Below are 26,118 nucleotides of genomic sequence, written 5' to 3' on the forward strand. Positions count from 1 at the left end.
ATAGTAATCCAGCAGCATGTCGAACAGATTACCCAGGACAATATTATAACCTAGCACCATGTGAATCAGAATATCCAGAAGAGGATGGCTGAAGGCACTGTCAAAGAGGAAGGCCTTGAGATGGGCCTTGAAGGAGGCAAGGGAGGGGGCAAGGCGGATGGATTCTGGATGGAGTACCAGAGGGTGGGGGAAGAAAAGCTGAAAGCCTGACTACCAATGGTGGGGTAGGCAGACCAGGGACATGGAGCAGGCCAGTGCCCGCCGAGCTGAGAGAAAGGACATGTTGGTATGGTGTTAATACGCCGTAGAGGAGCAAGCCCTAGGAAGTGCCTCATGGTTAAACTCAATAAAGGAAATCCTGTTTCACTACAACTATTGCCAAGCGTAAGTACAACCTGCATCCAATACCAGGTCTTGGAAGCATATCAAGGAAAATAATCTTCAGGTAAAAGATTATTTTATAAAGATGTTACTTTCTTCTATTTCCAGATGGGAGTACCTTGAAAGATATGATTGCAAATGATGATTATTAACATTTACCACCACTAGATCCAACTCTGAATGGTAGGAAAATTATTTTGAGAACCATTATTTGAACTATTTTAACCACAATAACTCAGATTAGACATCAACAATGGTGGCAAATACAAACGACATTGGTGCATCAATTTATAAAAGTATTTTACTGCAATTTAACTTTAACATGAAGCCTAACCTATTATTTAAATGTAGCATGTTACAAAAAGCTGTACTTTTTAAAAGAAATAAAGATTTGTTTTGTTTGTTTCATGCAGAAACACGGTAAAACAGAAGATTTTAAATAAAAATCCACATAGGGGGCATCTCAAAACACCTCACGGGATTTTCTGTAAAGTGCAGTGACTTATTTTGTAGGCAAATGCAGCAGTTCATTTGTGGACAGCAAACAACCATCAAGTGAATGATTATTGGCCAGGACACCATGAGAAACTCCTTTCACTTTTTGAATGGTGCCATAGGTTTTTAACAGACCAAAGTTCAGCGTCTAATCCACAGAATGATAACTCCAATAATGCAGCACATCCCTAGCAATCTATTTGAGTATCAGCATGTGTTATATGAATTCATATTCATATATGAATTCAGCCCCCATTGTGGGGCTTGAACCCACAACCTTCTAACTCAGAGGCAACTGTGCTACCAAACCAGGCCAGGCTGACACCTAAATAAAACACCTGATGATATTAAAAGAGAAAATGACAACTGCAATCTAAAGCAGCAGATATTAACAGATATTAAAAAAGGTAAACTAAGCAAATTAAATTTCAAAATCAAATACTGCAGCCCACAGAATTTTGACAGGACAAACCTATTATTGGATTTAGATCATTTTAAATAATATATCAAACAGGTTGATTTAGATACTTTCAAAAACAGTTACTATACACAATGAGAAAATCCCACCTTTGCCATGTTTTTAAATTGAAAATCAATGTATATTGATCATGAAAATAATAAATGATTTCAACACAAAAAGAGTCTGTACAAGGCCACACAGAATTTAGTTCATACAGTAGTAACACTTGCACATACTTTCCACTTACTACACCACCCAAAGATTTGCAAGAATTACTTTGGTAAATACAGAAATAACAAACATGACATTCTCCAAGAAGTTTGTTATATTGATCAGATACACAAAGGTTACCATAGTCCTAAAAGGAAGCAGTCTCACACAGCTTAAGCTTTGAGCTTAATCTTTGCAGCATCCGTAGCGGAACTGCAACGAATGAAAAGCAATCTTTAAAAGCTCTCCTGTGGACCGCCCTTAATATTTTTAACATACGCAAAGAAGCAGCACAACTACTGGTTCCTTCTTAACATTAAAATATAGCCAAGATTCGGTCACCAGTTTTGCAATGCTCTACTCATATCCAGAGCTACATTTTACTTGCACTCAGCCAGACTACAGTAGCAGGATTTATACTATGAACTTATTCCCCAGAGCAACAATTTATACTTTAAACACCTTACTTCTGGATTCAGTCAGTACACAGCTCACATATTAAATATATTTACACACAGCACAACTACAAATTACAAAACTCTGACATGAAGCCAACACTTTCAACTGCACTATTGTATCTGCATTCATACAATTAGCCATTATTTATGGCAAATTACCAGAACATTTTTTGCATACAATCACAAAAACTCATTTTCTTAAACATTTTTGCAATAACTAGCATCTGTTGTGCAATATATGGCACAGTTCAGTAGCTACCTACAATATCACCTTTTCCTATCTATCAGTGTTATTCTTGGGCCATCACCACTGAAATATAGTATCCTCTGTAAACATTCACATTCTCTTCCTGCAAAATTTTACTCTCGCAAATTGTGCACTCATCAGTTCAGCACTTTATGTGAACATTTCTCCATCTACCGAGCATGGCATGTTGCGAACATTTTTCCTTCCTGTTGAAGCCATACACTTTCTTTAGGGAATCTGATATCAAATATTCTGGAAACTTGGTGAAAATGCTTAATCTTCTAAGACATTAGAGACAGCCCCATTCATGATCTTTAGTTACCGCCCAAAATATCACTGATGAAATGACTCAAGCTTCTTTTTTCTGCTGCTATGAAGTTCAAAACAGGGATATACACCAGTGAGCTTTGCTTCACTGTAGCTCACGCAGTTTAGCTGACAGTATTCTTCTGTTCCTAGACCCCCAACTGCAGTCGCAAGATTTACACGTCTTCTAGCACCAAATTATACTTCAAAAACTGGATTCAGTCAGTAGCCAGGATTATCCATAAACAAGGTAAAACTACAAATCATGAATAGCGACTGCAAAACTATATGGAAGACAGGATGCAGCTATTGAATAAGACAATTTCAATCACAAAGAAGATTTTGACTCCTATAACCAAGTTAAAAATAGATGGCAAATATTCACATGTGAAACAAGATTGATTATATATATATATATATATATATAATAGATCAAATGTCAGGGTGTTTGGGAGGGCAAATGCCAAGCAAAATCAGAGGCATTCAATCCAGGGGATTGTTGGATTCCTGAACATTAGAAAAGACCAAATACCTACCTGTAAGGGGAATGTAGATGACCCTGAGAACTATATAATGGTGAATCTATAAAATACACTTTAGAGTAAACCCTGTGGAGCACTTTGATACATTCTTCTGGCATTAAAGGCACTATAACAAATGCAAGGATTATAATATATTCTCACATCTGCAGTAGGTAAAATATTAAACGAAATTCTGAAGGAGAAGAAAATGAAGTACTAACAACATATGGAAATATGATATGAGTCAATGTGCTTTAATAGGAGGTAAATTATGCCTGAAAAATCCGTAAAGGTTTTGCGAGGAAATGGCAGACCAAGTGCATAAGGGAAAACAGTGAACAGTATATATTTAAGGTTTAGTAAGACCTTTGACATAGCGCCACATAAGATCTTACCAGACACAAACCAGGAAAGGATCTGAGGTTTTGGTAGTCAGCTCTTTGAAACCATCCATAAAGTGTGTGGCAGGGGCAAGGAAGGCATACAGCTGGAGGATAGAGCACAAGACCCAGTATATAATACTGTACTGAATGGTCTCGCCCTACCCACAATCTTGTGGACAATTCTGAAGAAGTTCATTATCCAGTAAGAATATCCTGGCATTGGAGAGGATACAATGAAAGGCGGCCAAATTGATGTATGGAATTAGGCGCTTGAGCTTTGAGACAGTAAAAGCGACTAATGTTTACATTGGAGATTATGGAGTGTGCTGAGTGAAGTTTTCTTGAGTCTAGAGAGTATAGAAAAACTTTTCTCCAATAACATCATTGATAGAATACGGGAAAAGTAGGTTAAAGGTGGATTGCTCGATCAAAGAGCTACGATGGGCTGAATGGCCTTCTGTGCCATAAATACCTGTGGTTCTAGAGTTAAGAAGACAACAACAAGGGATCAAGCTCAGTTGGGGGAAACAAACACATCATTTAACTATTCTCAGTGTGAAACTGTTGTCCAAGAAACCAGCAGGTCTCCCCTTGTCTTGGTTGATTGCACTCTTGCCTCAGTCAAAAAGCTGAGAGTTCAAATCCCACATCATGACTTTGAACCCAGAGTCTAGGCTAACACTTCAATAGAATGCTGGTGGTGTGCGTAATGAGAGGTAGAGGGCAATTCAGGAAATCGAACCATCACAGTGGTCTTTTCCAGTTGTACATTTCTATGCCCTGTATTCAATATATCTTCCAAGTAGCTTAGTAAAGAGAAATAGTATAAAGGAAAACAACTAGTTGAGCCACACAGCCTCAATAAAAATACAACCAAATATCTAGTACATCTTTCATAACCTACAGAATATAATCCGAGCGTAGTCATTGAGAAAATTTAAATATTTACCCATTTGGACATACAAAATACATTTATTTTAAATTTAGATATCATGGACAACATGACGACTCAAATAATGGAAAGGAGAAGTTATAAACCACCTTTCCCTCAAGAAAAACGTTATACTTTTTACTACATATTGGCATATCCACATCCGTTCTCTGACCAGGAGCTTTTTTTNCCACCTCCGTCACATTGCCCGCCTCCGTCCATATCTCACAGCCAACGCTGCCAACCCAACCCTGCTAAACCCTCATCCACGTCTTCATCACCTTCTCAGCTGGACTATTCCAATGCCCTCCTCATTGGTCTTCCCAGCTCCACCAATACACAACATTCAATTAATCCTAAACTCCACTGCCCAGATACTCACCAACACAAAACTCCGTACCCCCGTATCCCCAGTTATAGTTAGGCACCACTGACTTCCAATTATCGAATGGATCGATTTCAAGATTCTCTCATTCGTTTTCAAATCCCTCACACCTCCCTATCTATCCGAATTATTTACCCCCTACTCCACCACCTGCTGCCTCCGCTCGGCTAGCTCCAGCCTCCTGTTTGTCCCTCGCCCCTCCACCATTGGTGGCTGTGCCTTCAGCCAATACAGCCCAAAACTCTGCAATTCTCTCCCTCAGTGCCTTGCCCTCTCCTGACTTTCAAATCCCTCCTAAAGACCTTCCTTTTTGATCGTGCTTACGGTCATCTCTCCCCTCCCTCTTCCCCTGGCTCGGCGTCAGACTCCACCACTGTCAAGCACTCCGGGATGCTACCCCGCATGAAGAACGCTATACAAATGCAAGTTGTTGTTGTTCTTGGCATAAAATCTTCAGTTGATTTACTTTCTTAATGCAACTGGTTAGGCATAACGGAGAGTTAGCCAACCTAACAAAATACGTAGTTCAAATGAAGGTATGAAAAGCTGAGCTACTGTTCCAAAAAGATACCTGCAATAATTCCTTTTCAATCTAATAATAATGGATGAAAGTTTAGAGATTTATGAAGTGAAGGAAGTTTATTTATGACTGCTAGTGGATTCATTTATGCTCCTTGAACAAAATAAGTAAAAATACATAAATATTATCTCCTTTTCCTATCCTTGTGGATATGAACTTTATTCCACTACACAGGTTTATAAATAGAACATTTAGAAATAGCTTTACCAAAAGGTGTCAGTATAAATTGTAAAACTAATGCCTCACAGCCACCAGCAGTGCATACAACTTAAAACATACATTAAGATTTAACCTTTCACCTGGCAATGTATCATTGCATCATTTCCTGTGTAGAGATAGCACTCCTGTACTAATCAATCACAGCTAAAGAGAACATACAGTCAACATTCTTAATTAGTCTATCCACTCTCCTCCTCGCTTCCATTTGTCATGAGCACTGTTTAAAATCGGCATTATTAGTCTTTATTTGGGAGTAGATCTGGTTAACATCTCCATGTCTCACGAGCAAAAATCATTCATCCATCTGAAGTACACTGGTGCCTGATAATTCATACCCCTGCATAGAAGTTGCAGATAACCAGAGCCCCCAAACCCACTCGAGTATCATAAATCACAGCACACACAGCTCCCATGCAACCTGGGTTAATTTTTGTTTACAATAAATCTACTGAGAAAGTTGGTTTGACACTTAAGGAGTCTGGTTTCAGATCCAATGATGGGAAAAGCAAAGAAATCTGACACAAACTCCAACTAAGCTAAGTGTTTTGCCTTAGGGATCTGTGCAGACTGGATAGTATTAAGAGACTAAAACAACTTTATAAAAAGGACTGACTGCAAGACAAATCAAAAAATTTAAGCAACTTACTCCACATCCATCCAAATATGGCCAAGTGATAACAAGCTTGATTTTATTCTTCTGAACAAACTAATCTTAAATAAACTTAGTGGTACCATTTCAATTACACAATCAGATCATTATGAAGTTTTCAAGCATTAAATAAAATACAGTTTGAAATTACCAAACATACAGATGTGCTCAGGCCTTTTCAGCAAACATAACAACCGCAGCAAATTCAGGAACCTCTTGTACAGTGGCCTACAAAAATACTGTAACTATATATTCTTTTCCTAAACAGTGCATACCAATTAAACCTTTTTTCTCTTCTGGCTTGTTTAAACATTCCAAGGCAGTATAAACATAAATGGCGCTAAACAAATGCTAAATCTCACTTTGTTAACCAACAAATGTGTGCACGGTGTCAACAAAATATTTAATTTTGCCTTTGTTTAAAAGCATCAAATATAATTTTTATGGGGAAAAAACATATTTTGACTTCCAAGCATTTTCTTAAAATGACTTAAATAAATGAAATAGAATTGTTGAATCAATCTGAAGTTTTGCTTATCTAAATAAGGAAATCAGCAGCATGTCCCACTTCCCCCAACAGTATGTTTCAATAGCTGAGAATTCAAAACGAAAATCGGTTTCCAAAGGCTGCCTGGACCAATATTACCATTCTGTTGTATCCGGTTAAAGCAAAGCATAATAAATACATTTTAAGCACCGATGCTCAATTTCCAAATGATTAATTAAAGGGACAGTACTTTGGAAGCACACTCCATTAAGTGAACCTGCATTAAAATAGGGTTCTATTGTATTTTGTGCGGAACTCTTTCTGGTTCCCAGTTATCTTGTTGTCTGCTGATGAAACACAGTCTGAGGAGAATGCTCACTAATACCACTACAATTATTCTGTATCCTTATTCAGATCGGTGGATAGAATGGCATGTCACAGAATATCTGTTCCAAAACTGCTTCCAGCCACCATGAAGAACAGCAGCTAGAGGAAACTGACAAGACACCGATCAGCATATAGATCATTACGTTTAACCTTTAGATCGTCTTGGAAGTAATCCTGGCTCAGAGACTAAGTCTAGTTAAATGCATGGTGATACCCACTGGATCAGTAGAAGGAAATGTAGGTATAATTGCCCTAAAACAAAATTGACTATAATTACTTGTAATATAATAACGAGAATGTTTTCTAAATACACAAGATACTTTTTCATTCATAGACATCTTTATCATCAAGTTGTTTGGAAAGGAGCCAGGACTATTTCACTGGAAGAAGGATTATATTCACATAGATTAACACTTCAGTTGCATTTTCCATCAAAAACCAATAGCTTTATTAGCTTTTGCTCTTTCCTTCAGATGAATAATATATTCTTGGCTCACTTCATGTTTTAACATCACTATACCACCAACAAAACAGTACTAGCAAAATATTCAAATCTAGTTAAGGCTAACTTTAGCGTAATGTTACAGCTTAGCAACAGTGGCCGCTCATCAGTGAGGTAAGTGAGAAACTGCCTCACCTGAAATTTCAGGAGCATGGGAGCAAAGCAGTGCTGGCACAGGAGCACAAACAATTTCTCCTAAGTTTTCCTTTCACTATTCTTGTGACTAGATGATACCATGATCCCTAGATACTGACTTCCCCACCTGTGGAAACAACTTCTCCCTATTTACCCTAACAATTGGATAAGTCAGTACAAATTGGCTCAAATAAATTGCATATAGAAAATTACATTGCATTTTGCATCCAACTGGAAATGTTCCATTTTCAAAGGATGAAAAGGTGATACAGTCATTTATTGAGATATATTAAATGAGGAGCTATTTAAATGGTATAGGGAGGGAGCTTAAGTGGCTTATGGGGAGAAAAAACACCAGCATAGATTGATAAACTGAATAGTCTGCTTCTACACTGTATTCTATGATTCTAGAAATATAGAATGAGCTCTAAGGATCACCCTAAACCCATGTCAGATGAAGTTGGCCTGATTGACAATTGATCAGCTTGGAGATCATTAACTTTCCTTGCCAAAAAACCAAAGCAACAAACAAGAAGATTTTCAATGTTGTAAATTGAAAGTCACATGAACGCAACAGATTCTATGTAGACAATGAAAGTTGTGGAGACTATTCTTCCAGAATTCACACACAAAACAGGAGAATGTTGGAACAAAATTATGAACTGTCTGCATTGCTGACAATGACAATTTCTCATTTATAAACAAAAGCTTTCCATTGCCAGACAGTTATATTTCACTTCAGTAAGTCAAGTAGGAAATGCCCTTTTGAAGTTGGTGTTAAAGTAAAAAATGTTTGGGTCCTCATTATACAAAGTTTACATCACATATCATAATATAGCTGATATAGGAATTTTGAAAACTGATAACAAATCTGACAAAACGTGAGCGAAAAGGAAAGCAATTCTACATTCCTTCCCCACTCATTAATCTACTATGAAGGGGATAACGGTTCAACAAAAATATTGTAAAGCATATAATGCCAAAACAACCAACAATTTATATTTATTCTGCTCATCTAAATTCATACACTTAAACACATCTGCCTGCAAAGCATTGTTTTCTTTCTTCACTTTTTTTTGATCAGTCTCGAGTCTGACACACATGGAAAACCCATCATCATGTTTAAGAATATCCAAACCAGGAAGAGTTTCACATACACATGTTACATATCCATGGAAATTTCCCTTTTCTTACAGTTAAACATTTAAGAGGTAATATAGATCTGATTATTTATATAAAGTTATAGTCCTTACTTTTATTTCCAACTAATCCGACCACAGGGTGTTGATTAGATTCCTCATTTACTTTCTTCACTGCAGCATACCAATCTTCCAGGTTTTCAAAACTCTGGTAATTTGTGATATCATACACCAGTAAGACACCCTAAGGGGGAGATAAAAACAAGACAGAGCATCATTCACTTGAACAAATAAATACCTACCATTAGCTTTGGGCAGAGAAAGGGTATTTATTCATTCATCAAGTGCCAGATACTAGCATTATAAAATTATGTGGTATCAATGAAGCTAAGACACGAATATCCAGCTCCTAAATAAATGGGTCTCAGATGACATGCTGGAGAATGGTAACCAGAATCAACAGCTGCTTAGATCCCATGTTAATTACTGTAATTTGAATTTTCAGTCCAAACTAAAACAGTCACTGAAATGCATCTTTCATTGAATTAGCCACAGAAATGTAACCTGATGCATTCTTGCATTAGCAATTTCTTATATTCCACAAGAAAATAAAAGGTGAATCTTATGAGGATGAACAAGAAGATTAAGGGAAAACTGATCTGGTAAACCCTTGTGTTTCGGATCAATAAAATCCCACCCAAACTAATAAAGTCCCACACTTGAAGCAAAGCAGGAAATTATGTCAGTGGCAACTTAATAACATGGAACTCAGCCATTTTATTGAAAAGCAGAGTGAATGGGTTCCATAGTGCAACTGTATTATAACCAAATGTGTGCTATAAAGACATGTATACAAGCAGAGATGAACCATAATAGGGATAAAAAAAACAATAACTTGCACCTAATATCTAGCAACTAAGAAGGCGAACGGCATGTTAGTGTTCATTGCAAAAGGTTTAGAGTACAAGAGTAGGGAAGTCTTGCTGCAACTGTATAGGGCCTTGGTGAGACCTCACCTGGAGTATTGTGTGCAGTTTTGATCTCCTTATTTAAAAAAGGACATACTTGCCCTAGAGGGGGTGCAGCGTAGATTCACTCGGTTAGTTCCTGGGATGAGGGGACTGACCTATGAGGATAGGCTGAATAAACTAGGGCTGTATTCTCTAGAGTACAGAAGAATAAGGGGAGATCTTATTGAAACATGTAAGATTCTTAAAGGGCTGATAAAGTAGACACTGAGGGTCTGTTTCCCCGGTAGGAGAATCTATAACCAGGGGTCACAGTCTTAATATTAAGGGTCAGCCTTTTCGAATAGAGTTGAGGAAACATTTCTTCACTCAGAGGGTAGTGAATTTATGGATTTCCCTTCTCCCGAAGACTGTAGATGCTCAGTCCTTGAACATTTTTAAGGCTGAGATTGATAAATTTTTAAAAAATAGAGGGATTAGAGGATATGGGGATAGGGCAGGTAATTAGAGTTAAGTCAGAAGATCAGCCATGATCTTATCGAATGGCGGGGCACAGGCTCGAGGAGCCGAATGGCCTACTCCTGCTCCTAATTCTTATGTTCTTATGTTCTTATATCACGCCCTTCATGCAGGATAATGAACATCTTTGCAAGAGCAAGAGGAGTGTTCTGGTCCTTATCTTGGGAGTCCCTCCGACTCACTCACTGTCCATCCAGTAATGTGAATCACTTTGAGATGTTCTCCCGAAATGAAGGACAACGCCTATATAAATTAAAATTGTGTATATTGTATCGGAGAGAGGGAGGAGATGAGAAATTGAGATAAGAGTTTGTACTACAAGGATGTAAACAGTAGTATCCCCTCTCCCTCCCATACTCCAGCAGTCATTGCTCTTCACATTTTATGTGTATATATAAATGATCCAAACTTAGATATTGGGGACATATATCAAAATTTGCAGACAACATAAATAGGAAGAATGGCTTACTGTGAAGAGGGCTCTAGGACATAGACAGATTAGTGGATTAGGCAGAGTTGGCAGATGAAATTTAATGCAGAAAAATGTGAGATCATACATTTTGGGAGAAAAATAAGAAGAGTATTATGAACTAGATTGTAATATTATAAAATGAATAGAGACCTAGGGAGTTCACATAAATAAATATTTTAAAATGGATGGGTATGTTGACAAAAGCTGTCAAAATGGTAATGGTAAACCCATATTTTATAACGGGGATTAAAGTGCAAAAGCAAAGAGGTAATTTTAAATTTAAGTTGAAAGTACAAAAGTAAAGAGGTAATAAAGAAACAAATCGCCTGCCTCACCATCGGCGGGCAGGCCTTCAGCCACACTGACCCCACCCTCTGGAACTCCATCGCGCAGTCCCTCCGCCTCTCCCCTTCCCTTCCCTCCTTCAAAACCCATCTCAAGACCCTCCTCCAATGGAATGCTGAATCTCTACAAATCTTTAGGTTAAAATACTGTTTAATTTGGAGCTTCAGAAAGAATATCAAAGCTATACAAAACACAATCATCCCACAATAAGATTTTTGTTCCTGTGGTGGCACACCAAACGTAGCTAACACCCATTTTAATGTAATGTTTAGAAACCATAAAATTCCATTATGGCAAGATTATAGCAGGTTTAACTGCACGTGTGCACCAAAGGACTCAGGCCCTGCACACCAGGAGCTTTCTTACTAAAAAAAAGCCGTCTTTGGGGTCATTGATCACCACCAACAACATTGGCGAACTTTTTCTTAAGCTGAATAACCAACTTCTGCATTGTTAGGTCACCACAACATAACCTTCTGCTTTGCTCATGAAAGCAATAAGTATATCAACAGCAACATAATGACCCGGATATTGGCCATTTTAGCATAAAAAGCTGGCAGTCCAGCAAGTGGAAATCAAGCGGCCTGCTACAAAAGGCTCAGTGAATGGGTTCACAGTGGACCTGCTTTATAAGTGAATTTGTTATGTAGTGAAATGGCTGCTAATGCCTAAATTATCTTCACAAACAAGGATAATGAGGTACAGTTTGAAGCATGTCACAAAATTGGCAGCTCCTATCAGACAGAAAACCTAAAGACACATTCAATTGAAATCCGATCCTCCTCTTGAAGAGCAAACACTACACGCCAAAGTGCAAGCAAATGGTCTGCTGGCAGAGAAACAGTTCTCAGAAGACTTAAAATAGATCCTTCTGAATACCAAATTCTGGCCGATTCCAGGTGAGATATCTTGTAATTGACAAAAATCTTCAGCTTTTGGAACATAAAAATCCTGTGTAAAACAGTCCAAGAACTTGTCTGGCAAAAAACTCAAACTGATCTGGGATAAGCATAGAAGTCCAGGATCAAGCAGTGAAGTGGATTTGTGGCAAACGAGGGAAGCGGCTGCATGGAGGAAGGACTCCATCCTATTCTACCTGTCGCTGAGCACCCTAGAGGCAGAGTCAGCTTCACATCAGTTACGTCTATTTGTCAGGGCCCCTCACATAAGGAGCTGGATTAAGCAGCTGGTACTGGTATTGGCACTGGATTAGACCTCAAGGATATCACAATGGCTGGCACATCACAAGGTGTCCTATAAAGGTGCTCCCACCACGCTGAAGGCAGATGTTCGTCAGATAGCTGATACGGAAACTTGGGGTGACAGCGACTAGAAGGCATTACCTGGAGTCCGTGTTTGTGAACGTGCATTTGGTAACGGAATATCACAATCAAGCAACCCTCTATAATAATAATAATAATCCTTGCATTTGATATAGCGCTTTTCACGTCGGGAGGACGTCCCAAAGCGCTTCACAGAACATACTGTAAAGTGAATTGACTGTATATTTGTGGGCGAACGCGGCAGCCAATTGCGCACAGCAATGTCCCACAAACAGTCGTAGATTGTAAATGACCAATTTATTATTGGTTTTGGTTTTGGAGGGATTATTATTAGGCGTGTGGAGTAAGGAAACTTGCCCAAGGTTTCGCCCTGCCTGGAATTGAACTCCGGTCTCTCACTTGCAAAGCGAGTGCTCTAACCACTGAGCTACAGGACTCCACTCCTCTGTGGCAGTCTCAGTAGTCCAGTTCCTAAAGTAATCCAGAGCACTGCTGATGACAGCACAGCAAGGCTAGTTCATCAGCAAGACTTGGAAGAGCAGACCAGTCACTGGGAGCAGGGACTCTTCCCACTGTTAACTTTGCAAGACAAAGCTCTAATGATAGGATGTTCCTTGCTGGACAAGCAGTGGGAAAGCTTCCCAAATAATGCCCTGTAATGCAAGCTATATGATTTTAGCTGGGTAGACTCTAGCACTACTTCCAACACACACTCCGGGGTCTGCAAGCCTTCACTCTAGTCAACCTGTACAGGACATTTAATGCTGAGAGCAAATCATAATTTTAAATAAGCAATATCAGAAAAAACCACAGAAAAACAACAAATCCAGTAAATGACCCTTTGTTTAATAATAATCCTTGCATTTGTATTTTTATATTTTATTTATTTGTATTTTTAGACGTTTTGACAATATGATGAAGCACTACATCAAATGCAACAACTACTTGCATTTATATAGCACCCTTTAATATGGTAGTCTTGGGGGGAAAGTAAGAATTATAATAGTTGTTGTTGTTTAGAAAATGGCAGCATAAAAGCCGCACAGAAAAAGTGCCTTGTAACATAAAGCACATCTTTCTTACCCAAACACATTATGCCAAGAATGCCTCATAGCCAAGCTCTCAAGAATAGGAGTGACATACTTGGGGTTCCCTGTAATAGAAGCATTTTACAGTTATAGATGTCTTTTCCAGTGCAACAAATAATTTTTGTTGTGTGTGTTGCATCTCATATTTTTTTCCCCTCATTAGTTTGCAATGTACAGTACTATAGAAATCAATATGAACTACTTTCATCTAATAAGCATACATCTTCCAAGCATCTATATTTTTAAATCTTTGGGTTTGACATAGCGTCTTGTCATATCAGGAGGATGGTTCAATGCTCTTCACGGTATTCACATGGAGAGTGCTGTGATTGTGTATTTTGTAGGCGAGCATGGCAGCCAATAGGCACATAGCAATGTTCCACCAAAAGCCATGAAATGAATGAAATGAATGACAAATTTTATAGTATAAAAGCCCTTGCATTTAAATATGGTGCCTAATCATGTTATCAAAACGTCACAAAGCACTTCACGGGATATACTGCAAAGTTTTGTGGGCAAATGTTGTCTGCCTCATCATTGTCATCCCTTATCTAAGGGAGTTTTGGCCAGGACACCAGGAGAAACTCCCTTCTCTTTTCGAACTGTGCCACAGGATCTTTAATGTCCAGTAAAACAGGCAGATGGGACCTCAGCTTAACACCTCATCTGAAGGATGGCACCTCCAAGAATACACCACTTCCCAGCAGTGCACTGGAATCAGCCCAGGTGGTGAGTTCCAAGTCTCAACATAGGGCTTGAACTCACAATCTTCTACCTCAGAGGCTACCAATTAAGCCAGGCCGACAACCACAAATATAGTACACGTCTTCCTGAAACTCAAATTTTTTTTATAATTTCTATGAGGTAGTATGTTGGGTCTCCAGCTGCTTAAAAACTAACTAAACTCTAATCTTTCCATCTCCCACTTTATGAAGGAACTTCTGTGATTCTAAAAGTGTGTACAGTTCAAAACCAACATTCAGTTAGTCCAGAAAGAGACACATTACCACAGTACTTCAAGTATGTTACTCTAGTAGACCAGTACAAAAACTGACAGTTAAAACACTAAATCACCATGCAAGGACTGGAATGTTTAACTTGACTAGAGATATTCTAGTTAATTTATGGCTAATCTGAGATACAGAGCTAAAGTTCAATACTGCTAAAGCAATATTAATTAACAGCTTGCTAAGGCAAAAGAAATATAATAGCTGGGTTTAATGTTTAAACATGAACACAAACTTTGTTGTTGTTTTTAATATGACTAACACTTTTGATCTTGCTCTGCTTTTCAACAATTCATTTCTTGTTTTTAATTTGTCCCCATTATTAACTAATTCAAACAATTCAAACAGTTTAATATTCATGCATACAAAATATAATATTTCTCCTAATGCAAAATAAAATATTATACGATTAATAACTTATCACACATTATTGCTTTTACAGACCAAGAAAAGTTTCTAAATTTGCTAAATGGAGACCTGGTAGAAATGAGAAATGGTAAAAGGGGAATTAAAATTATGAAGGAACACAAACCAGGAAAGAAAATAACACTTGCAAAATTATTGTAATGAAATTTATGGAGTCGTACAACTGGATTTAATTCAACTGTTTATTGTATGTTTTTCAGAATACACATGTCCTCTTTTAAATCAGTACACAAGCTACTGAATAGCAGTTTAAGGAAGAGGGAAAGTGGTTTAAAAAACTGTGTAAATAAAATAATGATAATAAATAATAATCTTTGCATTTGATATAGCACCTTATTATGTTATCGGGATGTTTCAAAGAGCTTCACATGAAATACTGTAGTGTGTTTGTTTGACCTTGTATTTTAAAACAATTTATTCTCAAAAAACAATATTAGACAAATAAAATGAAAGAAACCTTGAGCAAAAAAATACTTTTAGAAAAATTGAACTGTAGAAGGATAGAAGAAAAATAAATTAAAGGAATGAATAGACAATTAGATACAACAAGCACAGTAACAAAAAAAAGTTTATATGAAGAACAAGGGTTTAAACTGGAAGAGAATCACTATAGTTTGAACCAATTTACCAAGAAACACTGACACAAATCATTGTGTTATGCAAATTGTTCTAGAACCACTGACACTCTATTCACAAGTTTTCGGACAATGCAAGTCTTAATATAACAATATTTTTAGAAGAACCAATTTAGAATAAGCCTTATCAAATGCAAGGATTATTATTATTATTATTTATTACTACTGTAATTGATGGGTTGCAATGTAAAACAAAGAAGAATAAGGTGATTTCAAATTATGTACTTCAAAAAGATCAGTTATAAAATAAATAATAATAATCCTTGCATTTGATATAGCGCTTTTCACGTCTTTGACGTCTCAAAGCACTTCACAGAATATGCTGTAAAGTGAATTGACCGTATATTTGTGGGCGAAACGCGGCAGCCAATTACGCACAGCAGTGTCCCACAAACAGTCCCGGATTGAAAATGACCAATTTATTATTGTTTTTTGTTTTGGAGGGATTATTATTAGGCGTGTGGAGTAAGGAAATTTGCCCAAGGTTTTGCCCTGTCTGGAATTGAACCCAGGTGTCTCGCTTGCAAGGCGAGTGCTCTAACCACTGAGCTACAGAACTACAGGACTTATAAAAGTCAATGCTTTTGTAATTTATAATTATGAAAGGTGGATATTCAAAAAAAAACACTGGATTAGTAAATCCATTTTTTGAAATGGGGAAAGCATTCACTAGAATGAACCTATTGATTGCACTGCTTTGGCCATGACAAAGACAATAATTGCCAAAGAATTTCCTTCAATGATGCCACATTTAATGCTTTGAGCCATTCATCCAAAGTAAAAGGCAAATTTCACTGTGAGGTAGAAGAAAAAAAGCGCTTACCTGAGCTCCATAGATGTACTTGTCCAACATTTTGCCTCCTATTGTTTGCCCACCTATATCCCAGACTTGCAATGTGACATTTAAATTACCTGGGTAATAAGCAAAGACATCAGCGTATTTAGAGCCACTTAAACAAGAACGAGCAAATACCAAATACAAATTTGCTTATCCTGAAATTATCCTACAGGTCAAGGATTTTGCAAATAGTAAAAGCTCAAATAGCATCATCCCTATAGATGAAAGCATTAATAACCATTTCATCAATTGTTGATTTATACTAAATTATATTACTAAAACCTACAGCCAGCATATACATTATTAAAGCACCACTGTTTCATGGGTTACTTAATACAGTCTATGAGTAAAACATGTACAGTGTTGAAGCCCCACAATAACACATTCATTGGAACGGTTATAAACAATACAACTTGAAGAGGTGAATATTAATTAAATAATATACTTCTTACAATGTTAATTTTTGTGTTTAAATGTACATGTAGTCTGCAAAGTTGCAAAACAATTATGGAAGGATTAGAAAAATTAACATTTCTGTAACAAAAACTAATACTAAAAACATTATTTGACTTTGAACATATTTCAACCATACTGTATTACATTCTGCAGCCGTTTGCATTTGGCAGCTACAGTCAGTATATCAAACAGCGTGCATTTAGCTAAACATACACTAAAGGTCTTTCTGCGAGTCTCAAGGACGGACTGTCCTCTCCACCATTAAATACTACAGGAAACATTGAAAATTGTATATAGTAGAAATAGAAGAAATAAATGGGCAAATTTTATATTACGTAAGAGGTAGGACAGCACAGTGACCAGTTCATACCGGCCCAAATTTAAAACCACCATTGGGACTCAATATTAACCTTGTAAAATATTTTTTGGCGCATTTTGTAAACTTCTTTTAAGTGTCAAAAGCCAAGGATGGAACTAAAAACATTAGCTTGGCCATTTTTCATATAGCAAACTGAAATAACCCATTCAGTGGGACAGTCCTATTTACTGGATGGCACCCAAATGGTTACTAAAACATATTTTACGGTAGATCCTTTAAGAAAGGAATACTCTGTATTAATCAAAACTCTGTGAGCAAAATGAGATGATGGACAACCACGCATTTCTTTCAAGTTTACCTCTTACTGTGATTTCTCTGCAACCACCATTTGTGTCGCTTTGCAAGACACATATTTTTGGAGTTTCAAAATATATTAGAAGACTTATATTTCCTCAATGTTGATATTCAGCAAAATAATAAGAGCTTTATTTGACCTCAAATCATTTGCAGCATAGCAGTTACGTACCCAGTAATTGTATAATTAGATGCATTGGAAGACTATCACAGATTAAATCGTACACAACCTTAGGAAATCCAAATCTTAATTAACAGCTTGATTATTAACGTAAGTCTAATTCAGTGTGCCCAATGTACTGAGGTTATTTAATGTTGAAAATAAAAGTTAATAATTGCACATAGGTACATTAATCCATCGGCCATACCCACAAGTCTAGCTTCTGAATAAAATTAAGTGATATTTTAATAATAATCATCCTTGCATCTGACATAGCGCTTTTCACATCTTCTCGACATCTCAAAGCGCTTCACAGAATATACTGTAAAGTGAATTGACTGTATATTTGTGGGCGAAACGTGGCAGCTAGTGTCCCACAAACAATCCTGGATTGAGTGAACAAATTATTATTGTTTTTGTTCATGAGGGATTATTATCAGCCGTGTGATAATAAGGAAACTTGCCCAAGGTTTCGCCGTGCCAGGAATCAAACCCAAGTCTCCCGCTTGCGAGGTGAGTGCTTTAACCATTGAGCTCCAGAACTCCAAATTTTAAATGTAACTAACATTTTCATTCTTTTAATACTACATAATTTACATAGTGCCTTTTACATCACAAGGATATCCAAAAGCACTTGACAATTGGGCACCAGAACTCAGAGTGGGAGCTCTATCGATCTGGGAATCCTTCCCAACATACAATACATTTAATCTCCATCAGCTTGAGTACCTTTCCTATCACATACAAATCTTAACTGAACTTTTACTTTGATTCTTATAAATCACTTACTATTCCACTTCCTCTAGTCTGGATCTGTTAGCAACTGCCTGTGAGAGTATGTTACCGCTCAGTTTGAGATATGGATTTTTGACAGTCACGGATGGTTAGAATGATGACTGAAGTCACCTCTCCAAGATAGTGACCACAAAGCTTGTCCGGCTCCACTGGCTCTCATTCCCCAGAGCAGAGATTCACAATTTTTTTTTCAGCACCCTCCCCTCTCTTTGGAGATTCATGTCACATGTGTGCCCACCACCCCACCCCCCTTTCTAAGAAATAGTGTTTTTGCATAGAACAAGAGGATATTATTTTCTCAGCCAATGCAACATATTGCTACAGAGAGAAAACAAACTCGCATAGTACCACTACTCTACTACAAAATAAACTTAGTGCATTTCACATCCCTCTTCCTGACAGGCCCACATTTTTTACAACACATATATTTACCATAAATAGCAGCTAATATGTAATAATAAAAAAAAAATTATTATAATCTTTGCACTTGATATAGTGCCTTATCAAATCTTTGAGAAGTCTGAAAACGCTTCACAGAATATACTGTAAAGTGAATTGACTGTGGGCAAAAAAATATATACTTTACATTATATTTATATACCTCCTGCTTTGACTTTCTTTCCATCGCTCTCCACATGGAGAGGTACTAACATAAATACTTAAGACAGTAAAAGAAGAAAGGATCCCTAAATAGGTCCTACTTAAGGGTTCTTTCTTCTTTTACTGTATAAGTGTTACTAAATAGGGGGACGTGGGGAAAGGAAATTTCAAACATTAAGTTACCTTTCATCACAAAAAAGCCGCCTGAGCACTGCCAGGTTCTCTCGGGTTACAGTATTATTATTATTCTCTCCCAGCCTTATGTCACATACTGTACCCCCACCTGCAGCCGACAAGGGATAACCTTGTTGCACCCCCTCAGGGAGGAACGCTCCAGTTTGAAAATCAATGCCCTAGAGAACTGAATTTAAGATCTTCCTCCTCACTTTCAAACCCCTCCCATGGTTTTGCCCCACTCTGCCATTACTTTGATTCCATTCCAATCTCCTGGGGAACCTCAAGAAGTACAAGACATTCTTCTGTAAGTGGCTAATTTTTATTTTTGAGCCTGGTCAGCAAGTATCAGCAGACTATTTCTATATTGCATATTAAGGCTTGTTCACATTGGCCACAAAACCAGACACTTGCAAGTTCATTTCCTTTCTTCTGCCTGTCCACTTTGATTATTGAATCTGATATGCCAATGGATGCAAGCCTCAAGAAGCAGTTCCTGCTGAAGCCTGAAACAGCAGAACTGATGTATCCCAAACTAATTGTTTTTATCGACCAAAGTAAAAATGCAAGATCATTTACGAACCTTAAATTAAAAATCAAAAGTGCAACCGATTAAAAGTTCTACTGTACAAATTTCACATTTACACACTACTGAAGTAATTCCCCAATGTGGTTTCCTTCATTTTCCAGACAAAATAGTAACCTCACGCCATTGCCAATGAAAAAGGAAGATCCTCGATACATCCCTGTGAAATACGTTTATTTCTAGAAATGAGGTAGTCAGCCTCACAAGTAGAAATAAATATATTTCACAGGGGAAGATATAAAAACTGCTGAACACACTTACTGTATGTTTTCACGTTTAAAAAACAAATATTATACACATATTTTGCTCTGTTCTGAAAGCGGGAAAAGCAGAAAAAATCATCTGGAATTTCCAAGTGACATCACCTAACCAAACACTGCAGCTGTGGAAAATAAAGAAGAGATTTCCAGAGCTTTCAGCCCACGTGAGCAGAATAAGCACCACTCTGCAATTGTGGAAAGGAAAAATCACTTTGTACTCTGTAAAAATTGGCACTGTATGTGAAGAGATTAAAAACAATGAAGCCACAAAAGGTATCAATTGCTTAGCGAGGTCTCAATGGTAACAGTTACCCTGAATGACCAAGGCAACCCAATGCCATCTCTGGGATAAGAAAGAAATGCTCGGAACACTTACCAAAATAAGACATATTTCTCCCAACTGTTCACAGCAATATTTTGCGTGGTTACGGCACTTCAGAATTGTGCTGAAAAGGGTTAATGGCACTCTTTAATAACAGCAAAGTCCCACTGCAGGGTAAGCTAGTGACATATATGACTTGTGTCCAAACAGGTCCCCATGGGTCACAACAAAAAGTTTTCTTATGACCCATTTGCAAGGTCCAGGATCAAACGGTGAGCTAGGTTTCGGATAAACATGAGGGGACATGTACAAGGAGACATCTAACCTACACTATCTTGTCGCTCAGCATCCTGGATACAGAGGTGGCTTCATGGCTTTATATAGTATCAGCCTGGCTCAGTTAGTGCAGTCTCATTTTTTAATAATAATCCTTATATTTGATATAGCGCTAATTACGTTGTTGAGACATCTCCAAGTGCTTCACAGGATATATTGTAAAGTGAATTGACTCTATGTTCTGTGGGCAAAATGCGGTAGCTAATTGCTCACAGCAATTTTAATATGTTATCCAAAAAGGTAATGACCCATTTGCAAGGTGTTCAGGCCACACATCAGGAATTTGACCTCAGTCTCAGCTGGCACTCCAATGTAGTGCTGGGGGTGTGCTACATTTTTGGAGGTTTCTAGGATGAGACATTAAACCAAGGTCCCATCTGCCTGCTCAGTGTTGTGGACATTAAAGATGCCTTAGCACTGCTCGAAAAGAGAAGGGAGTTTCTCCCAGAGGCCTGGAGAACAATCCCCCCAGATAAAATTGGTCATTCACTCCATGGCTGTTTGCAGGATATTACTGTGCCAGATGAACTGCAGCATTTGCCTACAAATACACAGTCAATGCATTAAATCTGCCATTAGTAGGCAAACCTTCAGCTATTCTGCTCCAACTCACTAGAACTCCAACTCAGACTTCACCTTGCCCTCTCTGCCTTCAACATATAGCTCATCTAGACCTCATAATCCATACTTGGCCAACTTCCCCCTAACCTCCAGCAATCGCCTTCTCCTGCTTGGTAATTCAAATCAGTTGTGTTAAGCGCTTTCAGACATCTTTCCAACATGAAAGATGCTATATAAATGTAAACTGTCTTGAATCAGGTCTGCCAGCATTTTGAAGTCAGATGTCTGCTAAATAGGTGATGAGGAAACTGAAGCTTTGGATGACAGCTGCTGAATAGCATCACAGGTTCATGAACACATACTCATGACTTGGTGGTAACCTTGATTTGTATGTAGAATGGTAAACAGTTATTCTGTACCTTCAATTGGTGAAATCATCTCTCAATTAATTAGGAAACGGGCTGTCAGGGTGTGGGTAGGAGATTGGTGGCAATGCTCTCATATATTTTGCTGCTCACCATACTACTTGCAAGGAGTTCCTGGTACCTGATTGTCCACCTAGCAAGGCTTCAAACCTGTGCTTGTCATATATCTAATCACCAACAAGGCACTCAATCTGCTTCAAGCATTGGAAGATTACAATACAGTTAGTCCTCTGTATCAGTTTCAGTAATCTGATACCTGTGCCAGGCAAACCAACCAGCTTGGCTACTTGGTAGGACTTGGAGATGCAGACTAGTCACTGGAGCCTGAGATTCTTCCCAATTAGTTACCGATACCCTGCAAATCTGAAAGGTACTGGAAAATACTTCTCAGTCCTTTGCAATGGTAAGCCTTGCAGTTTTAACTAATTCAATTAGAGCAGTATCCCTTTGTTCACATCTTGACAGCAAGTGTTAGCAGGCCACTCAACCGTGGAGGGTATCACAGGTGAGCCTCACTTCTCCCTGCCACACACACAGCAGCCTCTCACCAGTAGAGGGTACTGAAGAGGGACAAGAATCAAGAACGCTGTCCTGTTTTATCCTTCCGACCATAGACCAGAACCAATTTCGCCTCACCAGGCTGCCCCAGCTGAGCCCAGGAAACCACGGTTTTAGTAGGTTAACTCCAGCAGTATCCCAATACACAATCTGGTCCCCAAGCCCAGACTACTGTCAACCTCTACACAAGTTCTTTTCAAAGGCCAGCACAGACACGATGGGTTGAATGGCCTCCTTCTGTGCTGTATAATTCTATGATTCTCCAGGAATAGTTAATCAGGTGTGTGTCTCTGGAGAAGCACTCCTTTCCAGACAAAAGGAAACTATACCTATTGGGACTCTACTTGGTTTGGACAGTTTGCAGCATGGTAATGAGTTTCCACCAAGTACCTAGCTGACCAACAAAAAATATTCACAGCACTACACCTAGTATCATTACTAGCAATAATTCTAAATATCAGTAATAGATTATTGCGTTCAATTCATGCAGATAAAGACATCAAGCTAAGAAAATCATTGAACAAAAACTCAAAAGATTAATGTTAAGCTTATACTTGCCTGGTTCAAAAAATATAGTACATTAGAAATTAATTGCTACCATATCTATTTCAACAGCAAGATTAATAAAGGTCTCATTTTTAGACCCAAGGAGCAACAATTTTGTTCCAGGGGCTAATAATCACCCACAAAATATACAGTCAATTCACCTTGAATATAATACATTATGTGAAGCCCTTCAAGATGTCTCAACAACGTACTATATCAAATGTAAGGATTATTATTATTTTTATTGCTCAACCCCCGATTACTGTGTTTTCAACTACAAGAGGAATCTTCAACTGGGAACGTGAGACATGCGATCCTTCTCTCTATCTCTCTCTACCCCTCCATACTCTCTTCCACCTCTCTCTTGTGGAGTTCTGTAGCGTAGTGGTTAGAGCACTCGCCTCACAAGCGGAAAGACCCAGGTTCAATTCTTGGGCGATGCAAAACTTTAGGCACCTTTCCTTACTCCACATGCCTCCATTTACCTCGTAGTAAGTAGGAACCCGGTTGTTAGTTGATTATCGGATCACTTTCCAGGGTTAATAAAATTAAAAATAATAAATTGGTCACTCAATTCATGAATGTTTGTGAGACACTTCTGTGCGCAATTGGCTGCCGCATTTCACCCACAAAATACAGTTAATCCACTTTAGAATATACTCTGTGAAGTCCTTTAAGACGTCTCAACAATGTGATAAGGCGCTATATCTAATGCAAAGATTATTATCATTATTATTATTCATACAAGTAAATCTTTTGACATAATACTTGTGTAACTTATTAAATGTACATGTTCATCAGTATGCAGAGCTACCTTACTGAATCTCTTACCTGGTAGTGTTAACCTTTTCAAAAAGAAATCCAATCCAATTGTTTGTTTGTATTGTTTGCCAAAAGCTTCTTGTGCAAAACGCGTTGCCAAAGATGTCTGCAACGGAAATCATATACAAGATCAGTCAACCAGATATTCTTAAGGATTCACTAATCAGTCATTGAATGGATCAATCAGTTTTTTAAAAATGAGTTATTGATTTGATTCAAAACAGAATATGCTATTTCCTGATGTCTCTCTTTTGCATAGTTTGTATTTTTAAATGGACCAATTTGATTCCTCAATCTATATCCCTAACAATTCATCTCTCTCTTTCACTCTGTAATCAATCCATCTATCTGGTTCAATTGGTAGCACTCATCACCAAGTGAGAAGGATGTGGTTCAAGCCCAATATCAGGACTTGGACCTCCAATACAATGCTGGGGGAGCATTGGATGGAAGTACCATTCTTCGGATGAGACATTAACCTAAGTTCCTGTCTGCTTGTTCAGGTGAACGTTAAAGATCCCAGCACTAGTCAAAAAGACAAGGGAGATTCTCCTGATGTCCCCAGAAAAAATAGGCATACACGCCATTGCTGTTTGTGGGGCATTCCTGTGCATACATTAGTTGCTACATTCACCTACAAAATACATAATCGTTACACTTTACAATAAATACTGTGAAAAGCATTGAAAAATCCTGGCATGAAAGGTCCTATAGCAATTTCAAGGACTATATTATGATTATCATCATCATCTCTTGTTCACTCTATCACTATCTACACAGGGTAAATGTCACTAAGTGAGAAGGAGGATGTGGTTCAAGCCCGATGTCAGGACTTAGATCTCCAATACAATGCTGGAGAAGCATTGGATGGAGGCACCATTTTTCAGATGAGACATTAACCTGAGTTCCAATCAGACTTTAATCCGGAATTAGGAACCAAAAACAAAAAATTTCCCTGCGCCCACACGGGTGTAGACTCCCGCTGGCCGACTCTCCTATCGCACACCCACTTGCTGACGTTCCGTGGCCAGAGATCTAGGCTTTAACTCAGTTTGAATCTCATAAGCAGAAGATAGCTTATTCACTATCTATTGCTCATGGGATTCAAACAATTACAATGCTAATTCCCCTGATGTGAAAATATCTACATAGATGCATTTTGTTATTGTAATAGTGGTATCTGCATTTCATGGCATTTTTCGGCACTGAAAGAGCCAACGCCGAAAAAAGCTGGTAAGGTAGCAGCAATGTAATTACACTTAGCCAGAATTCCAGTTTGCCAAACTTGCTGCATATCTCCCGTTCTCTCGGCACAACCATTGGTAGCCAAGCCTTCAATTCCTTGAAGTCCCACCTCAAATCCTACTTTTATGAACAAGCCTGGGGACATCTCCCCCTTTCCTCTTGGTCTGTTTTCATTTAAAGCACTCTGAGTTGTTACCCTATATAAGTTATGCACATATATAAATACACACATATATACCATACGTGTAGATTATTTCGAGATATTTGTAGAATATTTTTATATATATATATGTTTCTCTCCAACAGATGTAAATATATAGCAGTACATCTGTGTGTGGATACATGTCCTTCTATGTGTATATCTATAATTCTTGCTATGTGTACATATGTCTATATTCTAAATTTTTCTCTGTACATCTCTCTCTGTGCATCTCTCTGTGTATATATATCTTCCGCTGTACATTTCTCTATATGTGTATATCTTCCTCTGTACATCGCTCTGTATCTCTCTATGTGTATAATCTTTCTCTGTATATTTCTCTATATGTGTATATCTCTCTCTCTGCATATTTCCCTATGTATATATATATATATATATTGTGTCTCTCTCTCTCTCTCTCACTGCTGGTCTGTACCTTGCCCGAGGCGCCGTCCCCTAAAATGACCACTTTGAGCTGCCGGTCCTGCGCCTCCTCCTCCGAGTCCGACATCGGTGTGTGTCTCGGTCTCTCTCACTGGCTGCCGGGCGCCATCGTGAGCCGCCACAGTGGTGGGGTGTGTGGTGGGGGTGATGATGGCCGGGCCTGACCCGGGGAGGGGAGAGGGGGGAGAGAGAGAGAGGGAGGGAGCGCGGGGACACACAAACCCCGAGGGAGCAGACGGGCGACCACCAAACCCTCCGACCCCGCGGGCGGGCGGGCGGCAGTGAGAGCAGCGGCAGCGCTCGGCTCGGCCCGACGGCCCTGCGGGTCGGCTCTGGGCTTTCGCCGCTGTTGGCGGACCGTAACCGTGTGTTTACACACCGACACGCGCCTCCCTCCCTCCCTCCTCGGCCGCCTCGGCGTCTGCCAAACCTGACGCAGCTGCGCTATCCGTCGCTAAGGAAGTGACGTGATCCAGGGGAGGAAGTGACGTTAGAGAGCG

The 26,118-nt window shown here is 38.5% G+C and overlaps 1 protein-coding gene across 1 annotated transcript in view; it reads right to left on the reverse strand.

The window, feature by feature from the left end:
• Positions 1 to 25,887, reverse strand: part of rab28 (RAB28, member RAS oncogene family) — a 66,486-nt gene extending 40,599 nt beyond the window's left edge. Inside the window, exons 1-4 of the mRNA XM_007888990.2 lie at positions 25,611 to 25,887; positions 23,740 to 23,836; positions 16,442 to 16,530; positions 8,990 to 9,119 (exon numbers count right to left, since the gene is read on the reverse strand). Coding sequence (XP_007887181.1) covers positions 8,990 to 9,119; positions 16,442 to 16,530; positions 23,740 to 23,836; positions 25,611 to 25,685 — 391 coding nt within the window. The 5' untranslated portion in view covers positions 25,686 to 25,887. The remainder of the gene's footprint in view (positions 1 to 8,989; positions 9,120 to 16,441; positions 16,531 to 23,739; positions 23,837 to 25,610) is intronic.
• Between the last annotated feature and the right edge of the window lie 231 nt (positions 25,888 to 26,118).

Source organism: Callorhinchus milii, unplaced genomic scaffold (genome assembly GCF_018977255.1).
Source record: "Callorhinchus milii isolate IMCB2004 unplaced genomic scaffold, IMCB_Cmil_1.0 Scaffold1, whole genome shotgun sequence".
Taxonomy (NCBI): domain Eukaryota; kingdom Metazoa; phylum Chordata; class Chondrichthyes; order Chimaeriformes; family Callorhinchidae; genus Callorhinchus; species Callorhinchus milii.